This window comes from Mirounga leonina, unplaced genomic scaffold (assembly GCF_011800145.1).
Source record: "Mirounga leonina isolate KUSES-001 unplaced genomic scaffold, KU_Mleo_1.0 Mir_166, whole genome shotgun sequence".
Taxonomy (NCBI): Eukaryota; Metazoa; Chordata; class Mammalia; order Carnivora; family Phocidae; genus Mirounga; species Mirounga leonina.
Genome location: NW_023270418.1, coordinates 37,704,136 through 37,721,947, shown reverse-complemented (window position 1 = coordinate 37,721,947; position 17,812 = coordinate 37,704,136). Strand labels below are relative to the sequence as shown.

Sequence of the window (17,812 nt, the reverse complement as noted above, 5' to 3'; positions counted from 1 at the left end):
CCCAAACTGAGACTCTGTCCCTGAGTCACCAACCCCCATCCCTCCCCCGGCACCCACCGTCCACTCTCTGTCCCCCTGAGTCACCGACCCCCTCCCTACCCCCAGTGCCCAGCGCCCACCATCCACTCTCTGTCCCCCTGAGTCACCGACCCCACCCTCCCCCGGCGCCCACCGTCCACTCTCTGTCCCCCTGAGTCACCGACCCCCATCCCTCCCCTGGTGTCTACCATCCACTCTCTGTCCCCCTGAGTCACTGACCCCCGTCCTCCCCCGGCGCCCACCGTCCACTCTCTGTCCCCCTGAGTCACCGACCCCCATCCCTCCCCCGGCGCCCACCGTCCACTCTCTGTCCCCGAGTCACCAACCCCACCCTCTCACGGCGCCCACCGTCCACTCTCTGTCCCCGAGTCACTGACCCCCATCCCTCCCCCGGCCCCAGCGCCCACCGTCCACTCTCTGTCCCCGAGTCACCAACCCCCATCCCTCCCCCAGTGCCCACCGTCCACTCTCTGTCCCCCTGAGTCACCGACCCCCGCCCCTCCCCCGGCGCCCACCGTCCACTCTCTGTCCCCGAGTCACCGACCCCCATCTCTCCCCCGGTCCCAGTGCCCATCGTCCGCTCTCTGTCCCCCTGAGTCACCGACCCCCGCCCCTCCCCCGGCGCCCACCGTCCACCGTCCACTCTGTTCCCTGTGAATCTGGAGACTCTAAGGACCTCATGTGGGGGGAATCCTGCAGTACTTGTCCCTCTGTGTCTGGCCTATCTCACTCAGCATCACGTCCCCCAGGTCCACCTACGCTCTGGCAGGTGTCAGCGTGTCCCTCCGTGTTCAGGCTGAGTGACGGTCCGGTGTGTGGATGGACCACGTTTATCCGCTCGTCCGTCGACGACGCTTGGGCTGCTTCCCTGTGTCGGCGGCTGTGAACGTGGGTGTGCAAGCATCCACTCGCGTCCCTGCTTTCGGTTCTCTGGGTCAATACCTAGAAGAGGAATCGCTGGAACACACGGTCACTCCATTTTCAGCTGTTTGAGAACCGCCACGCCGTTTTCCACGGCTGCTGCACCGGCTTCCTTTCCCGCCGAGTGTGCGGGAGGGTCCACCCTGCACGCGCTCCCACTCGCGGGGTTTCTGCCGTCGGTGGACAATAGCCGTCTTCAGGGCCGCAGGCGGGTCCTCGCCGTGCCTCTGATGTGCGTGTCCCTGACGAGCAAGGACGTGGGCATCTCCCCTGCTGGCTGGCCAGTTGTAGGTCTTCCCTGGGCAGACGTCGGCTCCAGTCCCCCGCCCACCTTTGAATCAGGTTGTTGTTTTACTGTTGAGATTTAGGAGTTCTCTGTATGTTCTGGAAACTAAGCCCTTACCAGATGCGTGACTTGCAAATATTTTCTTCTATTTCATGAGGTCTCTTCCCAGCCTGTTGATGGTGTCCTTTGACGCACAGAAGTTTGTAAATTTTTGGTTTGCAATCTCATTTCTTCTTTGGAGTTAGGGTTGAGGGGAAACAGAGGTTGTTTCCAAACAGAGGAATAAACTTTTCTGCTGAGTTTGTATCCTGAAAGTTGTTTTTTTTTTTAATTTTTTTTTAAATTTATTTATTCATGAAAGTCAGAGAGAGAGGCAGAGGCAGAAGCAGAGGGCGAGAAGCAGGCTCCCCGCCTAGCAGGGAGCCCGATGAGGGACTCGATCCCAGAACCCTGGGATCATGACCTGAGCCGAAGGCAGACGCTTAACCATCTGAGCCACCCAGGCGCCCTGTCTCCTGAAAGTTTTAAATAAGCAGCAGAGGAGGGGGAAGATAGGCAGCTGGTAAACTGGGGCCCAGGGTCGCCACCCCCCTTCCATGTTGGCCCCCAGACATCCTGTTCCAAACGAAAGTACAGTAGGGAAGGCAACTATCCCACTCTTCTTATTCTGCTCATTAATGATCGAGATGAGGGGATGGAGAAGGAGGTGCCACCCATGTCCCCAAGACCCGGGGCACAGGTCCATCCGTTCTGAGGTAGGTTCCCTGACGAGGAGAACAAAGGTGAGAGAAATGTCCCTACAACCTGCCGCCAGCTGATAAATCCCCGAGCGTGACCTTCCTCCAGGAGCTCATGGCTGCCTCAGTGTTGATGTTTTACTGGGCACTAAACGCAACCTTATCCTGACGGCACCGGCCGTCCTCGGTCCTGTAAACCTCCCATTCTGCATACAGAAGCTCCTTGCAAACTTACGCTGTCCCCACCCCCACTCTGCCCTCTCAAAAGTGTATCATCAGCCACTCCTTACGACCCCGGTGCAGCCCCTCCTGCCCACGGGCCTGTCCCCGCACTTTAATAAAACCACTTTTTTGCACCAAAGTCGTCTCAAGAATTCTTTCTTGGCCGCTGCACCCAACAGCCCCGCACCACCTAAGACCGCTATGAGTAGAAGCTTCTAGAAGGCTGTCGCTGACAATGACGACAAGGTGTGTGAACCAGACTGATGCCAACGCGGACAGACCCTCCGAGATGACCGCTCCTGACAGGAAGCCTTCTTGAGCACGGACCCCCGCCTCCCCACGCATTACTTTCTGTCCAACTGATGCAGTTTTGGAATGTTGGTGGTGATGGGGTCCGGAGCCGGTGGCCGGGAAAGAATTCTTGAGTCGTCTTCGGTGCAAAACGGAGGTTTTATTAAAGCGCGGGGACAGGCCCTTGGGCAGGAGGAGCTACTGCCCCTGCTGCCCTGGGATTACGAGGAGTAAGTGATTCTCTACCTTGGGGTTGGGAGAAGTAAAGAGGAAGGATGTTCCCAAAGGACTTTGCTTTGTTAAAGAAAACTGACACCTCGGAGGAATGTTATAAGCTGCCTGTCTCAGGTATATGTCAATGGGCTGCAGGTTACAAGGACATTTAATTTTATTTGTTTCCCACGTCACAAACACACCTTAAGTACGTCCTCGGGGCATAATAACGTCAGGGTTCTGAAACTCTCTTCCTGATCCTCTCCCCCTATCAGGCCCAGCCTCCAGGGCTATAAAAGCAGGTCTTCCCCCAGGCGGGTTTACGGGGATGCACTCCTCCCACAAGCTTCTGTCCGCAAATCCCCTTCCCGAGCCAGGGAGGAAGCTTGGAGTTCGCTCCCCTGAGATGAGTGGCCTGTGATTTCCTACACCCGCCCGGGGGCCACCCTCGGGGGCGTGAGCACGCTCTTCTGCCCCAAGCTCTCGCCCCCGCCAGCCAGCAGCGCACCCCGGGGACGCTCACGGACGGCTCCCAGCCCAGCAGCCTCTGCTTGGCAGAGCTTTGAGGGGCAAGAGCAGAGCCCTGAGCAGGGGTGCCGCCCTGGGGAGGCCATGCCTCGCTGCGCCCGCCCGCGCCACCTGCCACCTGCTTGACTGGCCTGTGCTGCCCTCTGGTCACTGCTGTGAAACGTTGGGTGGCCTGTTAGCACACAGGCCCTGTCCTGCCATCCCCACGGCCACGGACAGAAAAGCCAACGTGCACTTGTCCAATTGGGTCAGCGCCTTTGGTGTCACATCCAAGAATCACAGTGCTCCTGGATTTTGACCTACAGGAACGGAACGGTGGGGAATGTCTGCTGTTTTAAGCCATGCTGTTCTGGGGTAATTTCTCAAGCAGCCATAGGTAACTCGTAGGAGGGTTCTCTTCTGTTATTACTACTGATGTGAAGGGTTGGGGTCCAGGAGCCAACGGTCAAGAAAGAATTCTTGAGACGTCTTTGGTGCAAAAAAAAGGTGGTTTGGGGTGCCTGGGCGGCTCAGTCGGTTAAGCGTCTGCCTTTGGCTCAGGTCATGATCCCGGGGTCCTGGGATCGAGCCCCGCATCGGGCTCCCTGCTCCGCGGGAAGCCTGCTTCTCCCTCTCCCACTCCTCCTGCTTGTGTTCCCCCTCTCTCTCTCTCTCTGTCAAATAAATAAATAAAATCTTAAAAAAAAAAAAAGGTGGTTTTACTAAAGCAGGGGGACAGGACCCGTGGGCAGAAAGAGCTGCTCTGGGGTTGTGAGGGGGCACTGATTATCTACTTGGGAGTTGGGAGGGGGTTAGGGACACTGTAAGTCTCTAAGGAATTTGGAAGCAAGGTTTCCAGGACCCCAAGGGGTCATTTACTACTGTCTAGTAAAGCCTTAGTCATGAGACCCTTCAGATGCACACAGTGAGCCATATGTTTGGAGGATGATTGCCAACATGTATCTTGGGGGGGTTTGGCAGACATAAAAGAATTTTCATACATTAAGAAAGACTTGGGGCGCCTCGGTGGCTCAGTCAGTTAAGCATATGACTCTTGGTTTTGGCTCAGGTCATGATCCTAGTGTTGTTGAGTTCAGGCCCCATGTCGGGATCCACGCTGGGTGTGGAGCCCACTTAAAAAAAAAAAAGACTTACAGGATCCTGGAGGTCAGGCTAATGTCAGGCTAAGATTGCCTTTTGCCCTTAGCAAATGATTCACAGAGGCAGCTGAGTTCCTGGAGGAAGGGCACCCCGCCTGTCTCAAGGCCTTGTCAGTGGGCTATAAGTTATGAGGAAGTTTAATTTTTCTTTCTCTATTTCTTTTGCCTTTGTTCCTCACACTGTTGCCAATGAGAGTGGTTGTCTAAATCGCCTGCCTGGGCCAGTCTCACCCGTCCTAGCCTGACTCAGCCCCACCCCCAGCCGCTGCTCGACCCGGTCCCCTCCTCCCCCAGCTCAGCCCCCTTCGCCACCGCAGTGCCCCTGCTGTCTCCTCACGTTGCCCTGGCCAAGCCCCGTCTCGGTCAAATCTAGCCTCCACCTTGCCACACCTGCCCAGAGAAGCTGGAGGGACCGGGGGCCGCCCTGGCTGAGCCACATGGCCCCCATCCCTCCTCCCCCATTGTCCCCCCACTGCCCTCTCAGTCTCCAAAGCAGTGAAGGGTCATAGAGCACATAGAGCCCCATGTGCCCCCTCTGTGCCCAGGTCTGCTGCCCGTCCTGCCTGGTGACAAAAGCCACGCCTGCTTGAGGGCCCAGGATCCCAGCCCTCGTCCACCCAGGCCCCAGGCTACGCAGGCCCCGCTCCTCTCCTGCGACCAGCCATAATGCCCTCATTTCTCGGGGGGGCCACCAGCCGAGCTCCCTTCCCTGTAACACCCCCCAAAGCACTGAGTGTGCACTGACTCCACGCCTCCTCCCTCCTCCCTTCCACCCTGCACTGCCTGCGGTGGGTCAGCAGTGAGGCCCTGCCAAGAGGCCCTGGAGCTCCTCCTCCCCACCCCCAGGGTGTCTGGCTCTCCCCGCCTTGGGCAGCTCCTTCCCCAACTGCCCTGACTTCCTATCCTCCCACGCCCAGTGCCTCTCCAGGCTAACCCCAGACCTGAGCTTGAGACCTCTCACCCCCTGCTGCTCAGCTCTGGGCACCAAGGTACCCTAAGCCAGATGGTCCCCCTGCCCCCCACCCCTGACCTGCCCCCTCCCCTACAGCCAGCTCCTCAGCAGATCCAACACTGCTTGCAGCCTCTCGGGCCGCGCTCTGGTCACTGTCCCTGCCCACCCTCACCACCTCCGGCTTGCACCCTTGCTCCCTTGCTCCCTCAGTCCGACACAACACAAGGCCCAGAGAGACCCTTTAAACCCTAAGTCCTACGGCGTCCCTCCCCCCACCCTGTGTCCAAGCTCTGCCAGCTCGACTGAAGTCCCCGGCAAGGGCTGAATGGTCTGCAGTGCCCTGCCTGGCTCTCCTCCAGACCCTGGAGCCTTTTGCTCAAAGGCCAGCTTCTCAGCGAGGCCTCCCTGAGGCCCACCCCCACTCTTCCCAGGCCGATGACCTCTGCCCCATGGGGCTTCCTTGTCCCCACCCCCAGGTCAGCCATGTGTGTTCCTTCTCGGCACCCAGGAGGAGCTCAGCTGCTGTTGAAAGAAGGGATTTGGGGACACTCCGCGTGAGGTGCCGTGTCACACGCCTGGAGCTCTGTTCTGCAACTGCTCGTGGGCAGCCCGCCCACCGCTCCTGGTATTTGGCCATTGATCTTGTTTCCTGTCACTCTCTCTTTGCCTTCTTTGCCTGGTTCCCTGTGGATGGTTCTGCAGGCCCAGCCAGGCCATTGGACTGTCTTGGTCTGGTGGGAGCAGGAGTCCAGCCCCTCCAGGAACGCCAGGCTGTATGGCCGCGGTCATTCACTGTTTCTGAGGACTGCGGTGAAGCTGGACCGCCCCAGGGCAGCCGCTTGCTCACTGACCCAGCCGGACCTGTCCCCAGCGCCCATTGTACCCGGCACGTGGGTGGAAGTGCCACCAAGGTTCCTAGGGGTACCCTGCAGCCCATGCAAGAGGGCCCTGGGCGTCATCCTTGCCTTCCACTGCCTGGGCCTCCAGGGTCAGGGATTAGGAGTGTCCTGGGAAGGAGCTGAGCCAGGACAGGCTGAGGTACAGACGCTGGGCCCCGGGCCCCCACCCCAGCCCGCCTGGATGGGGTCAGAGCTGGCCAGCAGGCATCCAGATCTTCTCCCCTCCTCACCCTCTCCTCCTATAACCCTGAGGCTTTGGCTTCACCCCTACACCTCTGCCCCTCAAACACTGGGCCCTCATCCATGTGGTGGTATGGTGACTTACGGGTCCTTCTGGGTTCTAGGGGTCCTCCCTCTCCTGAGGCATACAAATGCCCCAGGATCATGAAGTGGGCGGCAGGCAAGCTAACACGCCTTCGTTATCTCTGCAATGCCACCTCCTTGCTCTCAGCCTCCTGCCAGGGACATTGCTGCCTTTTCTGGGGCAGGGACTGAGCTGATCCAGGCCCAGCATAGCCTGCCCCTCCAGGGAGCTGTGTGACCCACAGAATGGCCCCAGCCCATTATCTGTGTGAAGTGAGGCCCCAGGTACCCCTAGGAGGGCATCCCATGACGACTGCAAGTATAGGGTGATGATCTGAGTTTTTTTTTTTTTTTTTCTAAAGGAAGTGCACTTTTTTTTTAAAGATTTTATTTATTTATTTGACAGCGAGAGACACAGGGAGAGAGGGAACACAAGCAGGGGGAGCGGGAGAGGGAGAAGCAGGCTCCTCGCTCGGCAGGGAGCCCGATGCGGGGCTCGATCCCAGGACCCCGGGACCATGACCTGAGAGGAAGGCAGACGCTTGACGACTGAGCCCCCCAGGCGCCCCTACTGATAATATCTTTAATGGCTTATTTCTTTTTAAGGTCTGGTTATTTTCTGTTGATCACAGGAGACTGTCATAAATAAGATTCCCCTCTCAGACACCTAGGGCAGGGTGGTCTGGAGTGTTCCCTTATCTCTGGTTTCCTTACAACCTCAAATTTGGGGATTTCTTTGAGACTGACCACGGAGCCCCCTATCTCTCTCTCCCTACCTAGCCCGCCTGTCCCCTTCTCAATGGGGCGCCCCGTGGGAGCTCTGACGCCCGGGGTGGGGGGGATGGGGAGCATCACGCCAGGGTCCAATCACTCCGGGGGACACACCGCTCAGGGGCGCATCGCTCCGGGAAGTGCATCACTGGAGGCGGGCACGCCGTTTGGGGGCACATAGCTCCGGGAGCGCATCCCTCGGGGGGCACAGCTGGCGATGAGGAGGGGACACCGCTCTAAGGATGCAGGGCTCGAGGGAGAGAGGAGCACGGACGCCCGGCCGCGGTCTCCCGGCGGTACCGCCCCCGAACCTGGGCGTGGTCTCGGGGCGGGGCGGCGCCCTGTGGCGGACGCGCCGTCGGCCCCGCCCTCCGCGCCGCTCCCGGATTGGCTGGCATGCAGGTGCCCCCGGGGCATTGTGGGCCGCCGCGCTCGGTCTCCGCTTCGCCATGTCGGGCTCCCCCGTGAAGCGGCAGAGGATGGAGAGCGCGCTGGACCAGCTCAAGCAGTTCACCACCGTGGTGGCCGACACGGGCGACTTCCGCGGTGAGGCGCGCGGGGCCCCGAGCTCCGGGACGCGCGCCGACTGGCCGTGCTGGGGGCGCATGTTCGTGGACGTTGGGAGCCGGCGGGGCCCGGGGCGGGCACCGGGGAGGGGGCCCGGGGCGGGCACCGGGGAGGGGGCCCGGGGCGGGCATCGGGAGTCCTGAGGGGGCGCGGGCCCATGCCCGGAGGTGAGGAGGGGGCGCAGGGGCTGGGGCTGGGGAAGGGGGCAGGGGTGAGGGCACGGGGCTCCCTCCGAGCTGTTGGAAAGCCCTGGGGGGAGCCTCCAGCGTCAGTGGGTGCTGGGAAGCTTGCAGGGCTTTTGCGCCGAGGAGGAGGTTCGAGGTGGAGCTGGAGCGAATTTCGGCCCAGACCACTTGGCGGATGGTGACTCCTGAGCAGGAACTCGAGTTAGTTCTGGGCCCAGAAAGACCAGAAATGACGGGCCGGCTTTTGTAATCTCCTGTTGCACATACTTTGCACCCTGCTCGGGGCAGCCCGGCGGCCCAAGGCGGGGCCGCGGAGCCCGCGGGCAGAACGCAGTGCACGGAGGAAAGCGAAGTTCCGGTACCGGGGACCTGCCGTTGCTGGGTTTGCGTTGTGCTGGTGGGAGAGAAGTGGGGAAGGATCATCCGTCGGTCCTGAGAGTGCCCAGCCTGAACGGGCCCCCGCCCTGCTCTGCTGTGAACAAACAAGATTTTCAGGAAAACCGTGAAAGGCTGCACCGAAATGAGCACTGTAGAACTGACTTCCTTTCTTTTCTGCTTTCTCACGGCGGCTTGAGAAACAGGCTTTATTAGTTCTCTTTGGTAACGCTGAGTAAGAGGATTGTTTATCTAGCTGAGCGGAGGAGAGCGAACACCCACTTTCGGCGGCTTACCCGATCACCGTCGGTCCGGCCTGTAGGCTGTCAGACGTCCCCCCGTGGGCTGGCTCTGGGGGAGCTCCTGCTCCCCGTGCCCTTTCATCAGACCTCCGGGCACTGACCTAAGTAGGATAGAGTGTGCTGGAAACGTGGCCGCACCTTTTCTGTGCCTGTTTCCACTTCCTCTTTTCTTTTTTTTTAAGACTTTATTTATTTATTTGACAGAGAGAGACAGCGAGAGAGGGAGCACAAGCAGGGGGAGCGGCAGAGGGAGAAGCAGGCTCCCCGAGGAGCAGAGAGCCTGATGCAGGGCTCGATCCCGGGACCCTGGGTTCAGGACCGGAGCCCAAGGCAGACGCTTCACCAGCTGAGCCACCCAGGCGCCCCTCTGTTTCCCCTTCTTAACACTTAGAATCATTTTCCCTCTTTGCTTCTTTGCCAGAGCCTTGCTCTGTATTGCTTCCTGTGGCTCTCCCTGGAGAGGAGCCTTGGGGGAACACTTGTTCTTTTTCCCTTCCCAGAAATATCTAAATCCATGTGCTGACATTTTTCATTTTAATGAATATTCGCAACTTTGTAAGAATACAGTAGTTAATGATGTATACCCATAAACATGGCATAGTTGCAAATCCAGCATTTGGTTTTGTGGTCATTTTATGAACTGAAGTTTCTTACCTTTGGCAGGGGCTGGGGGGTGGGTCCTAGGCTGCTGTGAAAATATAATCAAAGCCATGGATGCCCTCCCCAGAACAATGCCCCCGCCGGCTGCAGTTTCACATTCAATTTAAGGGTCCCTGGACCCTAAAGCCCATCTGTTGACCCCAGCTGAGTATTACTTTTGTTTTTAAGTTTGTCAGAAGTCAACCTTGTCAAGGCCTAATTTTATGTAATAAAAGGCACTATTGAGTACATCCCTCCATGAGATTTGAGCCTGCAAAAATACCAGTCCAGAACATTTTCTTCCTTCCTTTTTTCCTCCCTCCCTCCCTTCCTTTTTCTCTTCCTCTCTTCCTCTCTTTCTGTCTTTCTTACAGGCTCCATGCCCGGTGTGGAGTCCAACATGAGGCCTGAACTCCTGACCCTGAGATCAAGACCTGAGCTGAGAGGCACCTGGGTGGCTCAGTCGGTTAATTGGTGGGTGCTTGATTTCAGCTCAGGTCATGATCTCAGGGTGGTGAGATGAGCCTCGCATCAGCCTCCACACTCAGCAGGGAGTCTGCTTGAGAGTCTCTCTCCCTCTGCCCCCCCATCTAAAATAAATAAATAAATCATTTTAAAAAATATTTATTTATTTATTTATTTATTTTAGAGAGAGTGGGAAGTGGGGAGGGGCAGAGGGAGAGAGACTCTCCGAGCAGACAGACTCCCTGCCGAGCGTGGAGCCTGATCCAGGGCTTGATCCCGTGACCCTGAGATCATGACCTGAGCCAAAACCAAGAGTCGGATGCTTAACCGACAGAGCCACCCAGGGGCCCCAGGAGCACTTTCTCTTAAGTTATTACTTTGAAATATAGACTCACAGGAAGTGGCCAAATTAGCCTGTCGAGTCCCATGCATCCTTCACCTGCTGTCCCCCAGTGGCGATACGCTCTGTGACCGTGGTGTGAGGTTGGCACCAGCACGACCCTATAAAGAGGCTGCAGGCCTGGCCCCGTTCACCATGCAAGCCTGAGTGGGGGTGGGGCACGGCATTCCCCGCAGTGGTTTCACAACATGAACAGATTCGGCCCCTTGTGCGCCGGACGGCCGCCCCCCTCCCTGTTCTCGGCAGCCGCCAGTCGGTTCTCCATCTCTGTAGTTTTGTCATCAAAGCATCCTTTGAAAGCACGAGTCTGCCAAATGGATTTACTGAGCCCGCTAATGGTCTGGAGCAGATGTGTTTGTGAGGGTGCGTGGCCGTGGGCTGGCTCAGCCTCTGGTCGGCGAGCCTGCAGGTTGGGCTCCGCGGGTTTCCTGTCATTGCCGGCTTGTTACTAAGAGCTGACGTGGTGCGGGAAGGAAGAAGGCCGTGCGTGGGTGCAGCCGCGTGCCCTCACTGTCGCTGGCCTGGGCGCCAGGCGCCTGCCCGTGCTAGTTTGGCCGCAGGAAGTGCCCTCCGGCTGTGCCCGCTGCCTGCCTCGCCCCACAGTGGGAAAGTCAGCTCCTACAGGGGCACCTCGGATCTCTGGTCCCATCTTGGTAGCACCTGTGTTGTGCAGACAGCCTCTGGGACAGGGAGATGCGGTGAAGTGCCCCCGCTCCCCGGCTGGAAAACACGCTGGCCTCGGCTGGTGGGCGTGGGGCTTAGAGGGGCTCTTCCGTGGCAGAGGAGCACTCCACTCACTCTCCTGCTGTCCAAAATTCTCTGCCTAGCCATCGACGAGTACAAGCCCCAGGATGCCACCACCAACCCTTCCCTGATGCTCGCTGCGGCGCAGATGCCAGCCTACCAGGAGCTGGTGGAGGAGGCCATTGCCTACGGCCGGCGGCTGGGCGGGTGAGCTGGCGGGGGGGGGGGGGGGGGGGGGGGCGGCCCCGGCCCCCGGCTGTTACCTCCTTAACGGCATTTTAGTTCTCGGATGTCTTAGACTCAAGGAAAGAAAGCTGGGTTTCTTTATGTTTATTTATTTATTTTTAAAGATTTTTTTTATTTATTTGAGAGAGAGAGAACGAGAGACAGAGAGGTGGAGAGGGAGGAGGGTCAGAGGGAGGAGAAGCAGACCCCCCACCGAGCAGGGAGCCCGATGCGGGACTCCATCCCGGGACTCCAGGATCATGACCCCAGCGGAAGACAGTCGCTTAACCGACTGAGCCACCCAGGCGCCCCTCTTTATGTTTATTTTTATCAACTTTATCAAAGTGTTATTTACATGTAGTAAACTGCCACCGTAGTAAGTGTCCAGTTCAATGAATTGTTTACAGGACCGTGTACTCCCTACAAACACCACCCCAGTTAAAGTGCAGCACCCCAAAGTCCCCTTGCCCCCTTTGGTGGTGAGTGTCCCGGCCCTGGCAGGCACTGACCTGCTCTCTGTCGTTTTATCGTCTTGTAACAGCTTTGCTGCAGGAAGATTCGCTAAGTGCTCAGTTCAGTTTGTTCTGGTAAATTTTTTCAGTGGTGCAGCTGTCACCGCAATCCAGTCTAGAATGTTCCCTGGTGCCCATTCACAGTCCGTGCCTGCTCCTCCCCCAGGCAACCGCAGGCTGGCTTTCCTCGCCCTTTCCCTGATGGCACTTTCCGTCTCCATGGGGGTGATAGTGCCCCGCTGGGCGGGTACCTGCAGGAACCAAGGCACAGGCCGCGTGCGGGAGTGCGGTGCTTGCCGAGTCCTGAGTCCGCCCTGCCCTCCACCACACAGCCCGTTGCAGCCAGCTGCCTTTCCCTCCTCCAGAGGCTTGCCCTTGCACCTCGTTGCATCGGCAAGGCCTTGGTGCTGTCCCCCGTCCAGCTGCCCCGCGGGTCCTCGCCCATGATGGGCGGGCTGGAGATCGTCCCATGTGCGTTGGGCTAGTGAGGAGCCCTGGGCAGTGGGCCATTTTGGAATACCACGGTGCACTTCACTCGCCTGCCCAGGCAACTTCAGAGAGATTGAAAGGATTATTTTTGTCTAGTGCCATAAGATAGAGGGATTCAATTTGGAATGATGAAAAGTTCCAGAGACGGATGGTGGGGATGGCTGCACGGTGTAAACATACCTAATGCCCCCGAGCTGTGCACCTAGACATGGTTAAAATGATGAATTTTATGCTGTGTGTATTTTACCACAAGTAGGGGAAAAAAGAAGATGAAGGGAAAGGAATTTGCTGCAAAGGAATGAGAGAATTTGTTTTGTAGAATCCTGTGCACTTAAACCTAAAAGCTTTTGACCTAATTTTTTTCCCTTGAATTTCAGGTCGCAAGAGGAACAGGTTAAAAATGCTATCGATAAACTTTTTGTGTTGTTTGGAGCAGAAATATTAAAGAAGATTCCAGGCCGTGTATCCACAGAAGTGGATGCCAGGTAAGGACTCAGGGTCCTTGGGGTCAAGGGGCAGAAGCAACTCTCTGGTCCGGAGATGGTGCCTGTGCCCCCTGCTCCGCGATTCGAGTTCAGCCTGAGTTTCTGTGTAAATGCCGGGGAGGAATGTGACCGTGAGTGAGATGGGCTTCCAAGCTGCTCCCCACGGCGGGGCAGAGCAGGCCGCAGGTGCCCACTCGCTCCTCTTTGGTGGGCGTCCGAGGCGGACTGCTCGGCAAGGGGCCTCTTGTTCACACAGGTTGTCCTTTGACAAAGACGCCATGGTGGCCCGAGCCCGGCGTCTCATCGAGCTCTACAAGGAAGCCGGGATCAGCAAGGACCGGATCCTTATAAAGCTCTCATCCACCTGGGAAGGAATTCAGGCTGGAAAGTAAGGATCCCCTGTGAGAAGGGGTCTGGTGGGGGCTCTGCTTCCATTCCGGGGCTGGGGGCTGCGCAGCTGTGGGCACGTTCGACCCTCAGTCCAGAGAGGGTCAGCGTGGGGGGCCAGGTCACCACTATCCAGAGAAAAACCAGGCCTCTGGGGGATCCCCAGTCTCCCGTCCCCCGTCTGTATCAGTTATAAAAACCAGCCTGTTGAACCAAACGTGCGGAGCGGGAGAGACCGGAGACTTCCTCCGTGTGTTCTTGCCCAGAGACCACTGACACCTGGACAGCGGTTGGCGAGGGCGTCTCCTCACACGTGCTCGGACCGTCTGTTCACTTGGCCCACTTAGCACCTGCAGCCACTCATCCACCTTCTGTTTCTCTGGCTTTGCTGGTCTGCTTCTTTCACGTCAGTAGGATCTCCTGACATGGGGCCTTTTGTGTCTGGCTTCCCTCACGTGGTGGCGCGTTCAGGGCTGCATCCCTGCTAAGGCTAATGTTCCAGTGGGTCCACACCACACTTTGTGTGTCCACTCACTGTTCCGTGGACACATGGTTATTTCCGCCTTCGGGGCCGTCACGAGTAGTGCTGCTGTGCACATTCGTGCACGGGTTCGGACACACGTGTTCTCTCCCATGGCACCTCCGTGGGAGGGGGGCTGCTGCGTGGAACAGTCCCTCCGTGCTGGGCCGCTCCATGGGCAGCCCGCAGTTCCCACCGGTGCCGTCTGCAGCCCTTCTTCCCTTTTCCGTTTACTCAGATAGTTTTTATTTTTATTTATTTATTTTTTTAATTATTTTTTTTAAAAGATTTTATTTATTTATTTGAGAGAGAGAGAATGAGAGAGAGAGCATGAGAGGGGGGAGGGCAGAGGGGGAAGCAGACCCCCCTGCCGAGCAGGGAGCCCGATGCGGGACTCGATCCAGGGACTCCAGGATCATGACCTGAGCCGAAGGCAGTCGCTTAACCAACTGAGCCACCCAGGCGCCCAGTTTTTATTTTTGTCAGTAGTGATTGGAAAAATGTTCTGAGACTTCTAGAAATTATTCCTGACACCAAGTCAGCCGGTCCCGCTCACCAGCGCCCTTTCCCCAGAGCCCTCTGGCAGCTGGTCACACCAGCAACAATCTCCTAAGTCCTTGCGCGGGCAAATCAGAGTAGCGCAGCCAAGCTCAAGAGAAACTGCCGATAAAACAGAAACTTAGAGGAGGCTGCAATTGCCAAGGTCTCAGGCATCGGCGCCCGTGGTCACTCACGCTGCTAAACTGAGGTCCAGATCAGAGCGGGCGGAGCATGTCCGAGTAGCTCCCGGGGCCGTGGCCACACAGTTTCATAAGGCTGCAAACGTCCCTGCAGCAGGGTCAACACGAGCGTGCTTCGGCCTGCGAGGTGGAGTGGGGCGGGAAGGGTGGCTGGGGACACGTCCCTGCTTGGCGGCGTGGCTAAGCGGCGCCCGGGGTCGCAGGAGCTCACGGCGGGAGTCACGGCGGCGCAGGACTGGCTGCTTCCAGATGAGCTCTAAGCTCTCTGCAGGGGTTGCTTGCGGCCAGATCCGTCTCACGGCTTGCGCAGCTTTGTCTCACGACATCCCGGTGCTGAGGGTGGACGGACGGTCTCGTCCTGGGTGAATCTCCCCTCCTAGGCTGTTTTCCCCAGTCTGTCTTCCGTCTCACGCTTTTGGTAAAGTCACCTTCCCGGAGCGCCCCATTCGCCGCTTCCGAAAATGCACGGCGTTTCGCCAGGCAGGTCAGACCAGCACAGCTGCTGGGTCTCGTCGAGGCCTCCCGCGGGCCAGCCGGAGCTGCGGGCACCCACACCGGGCACACAGGCCCTGGGAGAGGCTGGCCCCTGCAGGGCTCCCGGGCCAGTGCCACCGCCGCCTCCGAGGCCTCGTTCTCTGCAGCCACACTTTGTGAACACCGCCGGGTGGCACAGGCCACAGGCCCCTCTGAAGCTGTCCCCGGGGGAGAAACACGGCCAGAGGGGCCTGAGCACAGGCTCAGCCGTCACGGCCCACTCCCCGGCACGTGACTGTGCGGGCACTGCCCTCCCCTCAGGGCTCAACCCCAGGATGTCCGGTGGACTGGGGGGCGGGCGGGGGGCTGCAGGTGCGGGTGGGACAGAGGGCAGGGCGGCACTGCGGTCAGCGGGGACTCCGCGGTCTCCGGGGATTCCGCGGTCTCCGGCCCCGGCAAGCTCTGCGGTGAGCCAGGGGCCCAGGTGCGGGTGCCCGTCTCCGGGCCAGGGAGACCCACTGTGGCTCTCGGGGGGCCTCTCTTGCCGTTGTCCCTGTTTGGAAACGTGGGTTTGATGGAGAAAATTCTGGTCACCGTAGCCCACCGGGCAGAGGGCCCCCTGGTGAGCGTTGCGCCTGTGCTGTGGGGGGGGGGGGGGGGGCCCGGCTGTGGGGGGGCACTCCTGAGCAGCTTCCCCACCGAACGGGGGCGCTGTCTGGCTGTGCCCACGGGAGCGCCCATGCCGCCTGTGGACCCACAGGCCCGGCCTTGCTCAGCCTGCCCTGTCCCCCCAGGGAGCTGGAGGAGCGGCACGGCATCCACTGCAACATGACGCTGCTCTTCTCCTTCGCCCAGGCCGTGGCCTGCGCCGAGGCCGGAGTGACACTCATCTCCCCCTTTGTGGGGCGCATCCTCGACTGGCATGTGGCCAACACAGACAAGAAATCCTACGAGCCCCTGGAGGACCCTGGTGAGTAGCCCTTTGAAGGAACGGGGTGAGGGGCTCTGCTGGGTGGAGGGGACACAGCGGTGGCAGCTCTGGGCCGTGCTGTGGGCGGGCACCGCTGTCGGCGTCCTGGAGGCCGTTCAGGAACACAGCGTGTCGCCCCAGGAGTGAAGAGCGTCACCAAGATCTACAACTATTACAAGAAGTTTGACTACAAGACCATCGTCATGGGCGCCTCCTTCCGCAACACCGGCGAGATCAAAGCGCTGGCAGGCTGCGACTTCCTCACCATCTCGCCCAAGCTCCTGGGGGAGCTGCTCAAGGACAACAGCAAGCTGGCCCCTGTGCTGTCGGTCAAGGCAGGTAAGCCCTCTGGCCCTTGGCTTGCAGCCGCCTTCACCCTGCTCTCCGTGGGCATAGGCGATGGACTGGCCTGAGGCAGCCTGGGTCCCGCCCATCGCGGGAGCCCCGCTGGGGCCCTACAGAGAGATGCCCGGCAGCACCAACCCCAAGGGGGTGGGATGGGCGGGGCTGCAGGCGGGGGAAGGGCGGCTGTGGGAGGCCCCAGTGCCTGTCCTCCCCAGCCCAGGCCAGCAACCTGGAGAAGATTCACCTGGATGAAAAGGCCTTCCGCTGGCTGCACAACGAGGACCAGATGGCCGTGGAGAAGCTCTCGGACGGGATCCGGAAGTTTGCTGTGGATGCTGTGAAGCTCGAGCGGATGCTGATGGTGAGTGCCCCAGGCTCGGGGGCGGAGCTGGAAGGTTCTGGGGGACTGGGGGTGTCGGCTCCCCTGGCCGCCTGGACTCTGCCCCACAGGTTCCGGGCCAGCCGCTGGTGGGCACCCTTGTAAGGAGGCCATGACTCCCCGTCTGTGGCAGCCCCGACCATGGGCCTTACCCCTTCCTGCGCAGGAGGCAGGGGTGCGAGGCAAGTGGGCAAGTTTCCTGGCATCTCTCACGCTCTCCCTTCTAGGATCGCATGTTCAGCACCGAGAACGGAAAATAGCACCATGCCTGAGCCGGACCACAGACCTGTGCCCTCTGAGTTGGGGCTGATTGCACATGCCTTGTGATGAATTTTGCATTTTTTACCAGTTGGGGCAGGGATGGATCATAGATTCTATGTAAAATTTTGCCTAAGTAATTAAAGCAGTCACTTTTCTTGTGCTACATTCTTTTTTCTGGCTCCAGTCCCTTTCCCCTCGGCACCAGCTGCCCCAGGCTTTGGCTCCAACGTGGCTCCAGCTGGGGTGACACAGCCAGGGACAGTCCCGCACCTCAGCCATGAGCCTCTGCTGGGCAGCAGGCCCGGAGCCTGGGAGGCCTTGGACTTTGGTAGTGGGCAGGGGGTCCCAGGGGCTCCAGCCAGGCCGCCCTGGTGCTCAGCTCCTGTGTGGAGCAATGGTGCCACCTTGTGGGGACGGTTTGGTGTGCACGGGCTCTGGAGCAGCTTCTGCTCGTGACCTGCTGCAGGGGGAAGGGCTTGGTGGGGGCAGCCACGGCTGTCCCTGGGGTAGCCCCGCCCACTCCCACCCCCCAACCCCCAGGACCAGCCTGTTCTTGGAACAGAGCAGAACAGGCACAGCCTGCAGGGATGGAGGAGGCCGGGCCGGCCACCTCAGGTCTGCAGGCAGAGCCAGGTGGCAGGGCCAGGCCTGGTCAGACACTGCCCTGGGTACCACTAAGGGACTGCTCTGCACAGCTTTCTGCAGGGATGCCAGGAGCATCCTGTGTCGGGGTCAGAGCACCCAGGCTGGAGGCTGGTTCTGGAGCAGCCCCCTTGGCCACCTCCCCAAGGGCAGGAACAGCACAGCACACACAGTGCCGGGCCCTGGGGAGAGGACCCACGGAGGGCGCACAAGCCTGGCCCCAGCAGGTCCAGCCTATGCTGAGAGCGCCCCCCTAGGGTGTGCAGGAGGCAGCTGGGTGTCCGAGTGCTGGGCAGGGCCTTGCGCCCGTCTGGCTGCGTCCCAGCCCTCGGCGGACGGGCAGGTGGCGGCCAGCTGGTCAACAGACTGCACCCCAGGATGTGTGCACGCACGTGACTGGACGCA

The 17,812-nt window shown here is 59.5% G+C and overlaps 1 protein-coding gene across 1 annotated transcript; it reads left to right on the top strand.

Annotated features, from left to right (window-relative positions):
- Nucleotides 1-7,690: 7,690 nt before the first annotated feature.
- TALDO1 (transaldolase 1) lies at nucleotides 7,691-16,930 on the top strand. Its single transcript, XM_035013636.1, has 8 exons — nucleotides 7,691-7,847; nucleotides 11,062-11,185; nucleotides 12,582-12,689; nucleotides 12,946-13,077; nucleotides 15,605-15,780; nucleotides 15,922-16,119; nucleotides 16,341-16,486; nucleotides 16,732-16,930. Exons 1-8 carry the CDS (start codon nucleotides 7,751-7,753, stop codon nucleotides 16,762-16,764), a joined length of 1,014 nt encoding a protein of 337 aa, XP_034869527.1. The 5' UTR covers nucleotides 7,691-7,750; the 3' UTR covers nucleotides 16,765-16,930.
- The last annotated feature ends 882 nt before the right edge of the window (nucleotides 16,931-17,812 follow it).

Excerpts from the sequence above, each read along its gene's own strand:
- TALDO1 (XM_035013636.1), top strand. The coding sequence starts at position 7,751 with ATGTCGGGCTCCCCCGTGAAGCGGCAGAGGATGGAGAGCGCGCTGGAC. Across the intron at positions 12,690-12,945 it reads TCCACAGAAGTGGATGCCAG|GTTGTCCTTTGACAAAGACG; the intron begins GTAAGGACTCAG and ends TTGTTCACACAG. Across the intron at positions 16,487-16,731 it reads AGCTCGAGCGGATGCTGATG|GATCGCATGTTCAGCACCGA; the intron begins GTGAGTGCCCCA and ends TCTCCCTTCTAG.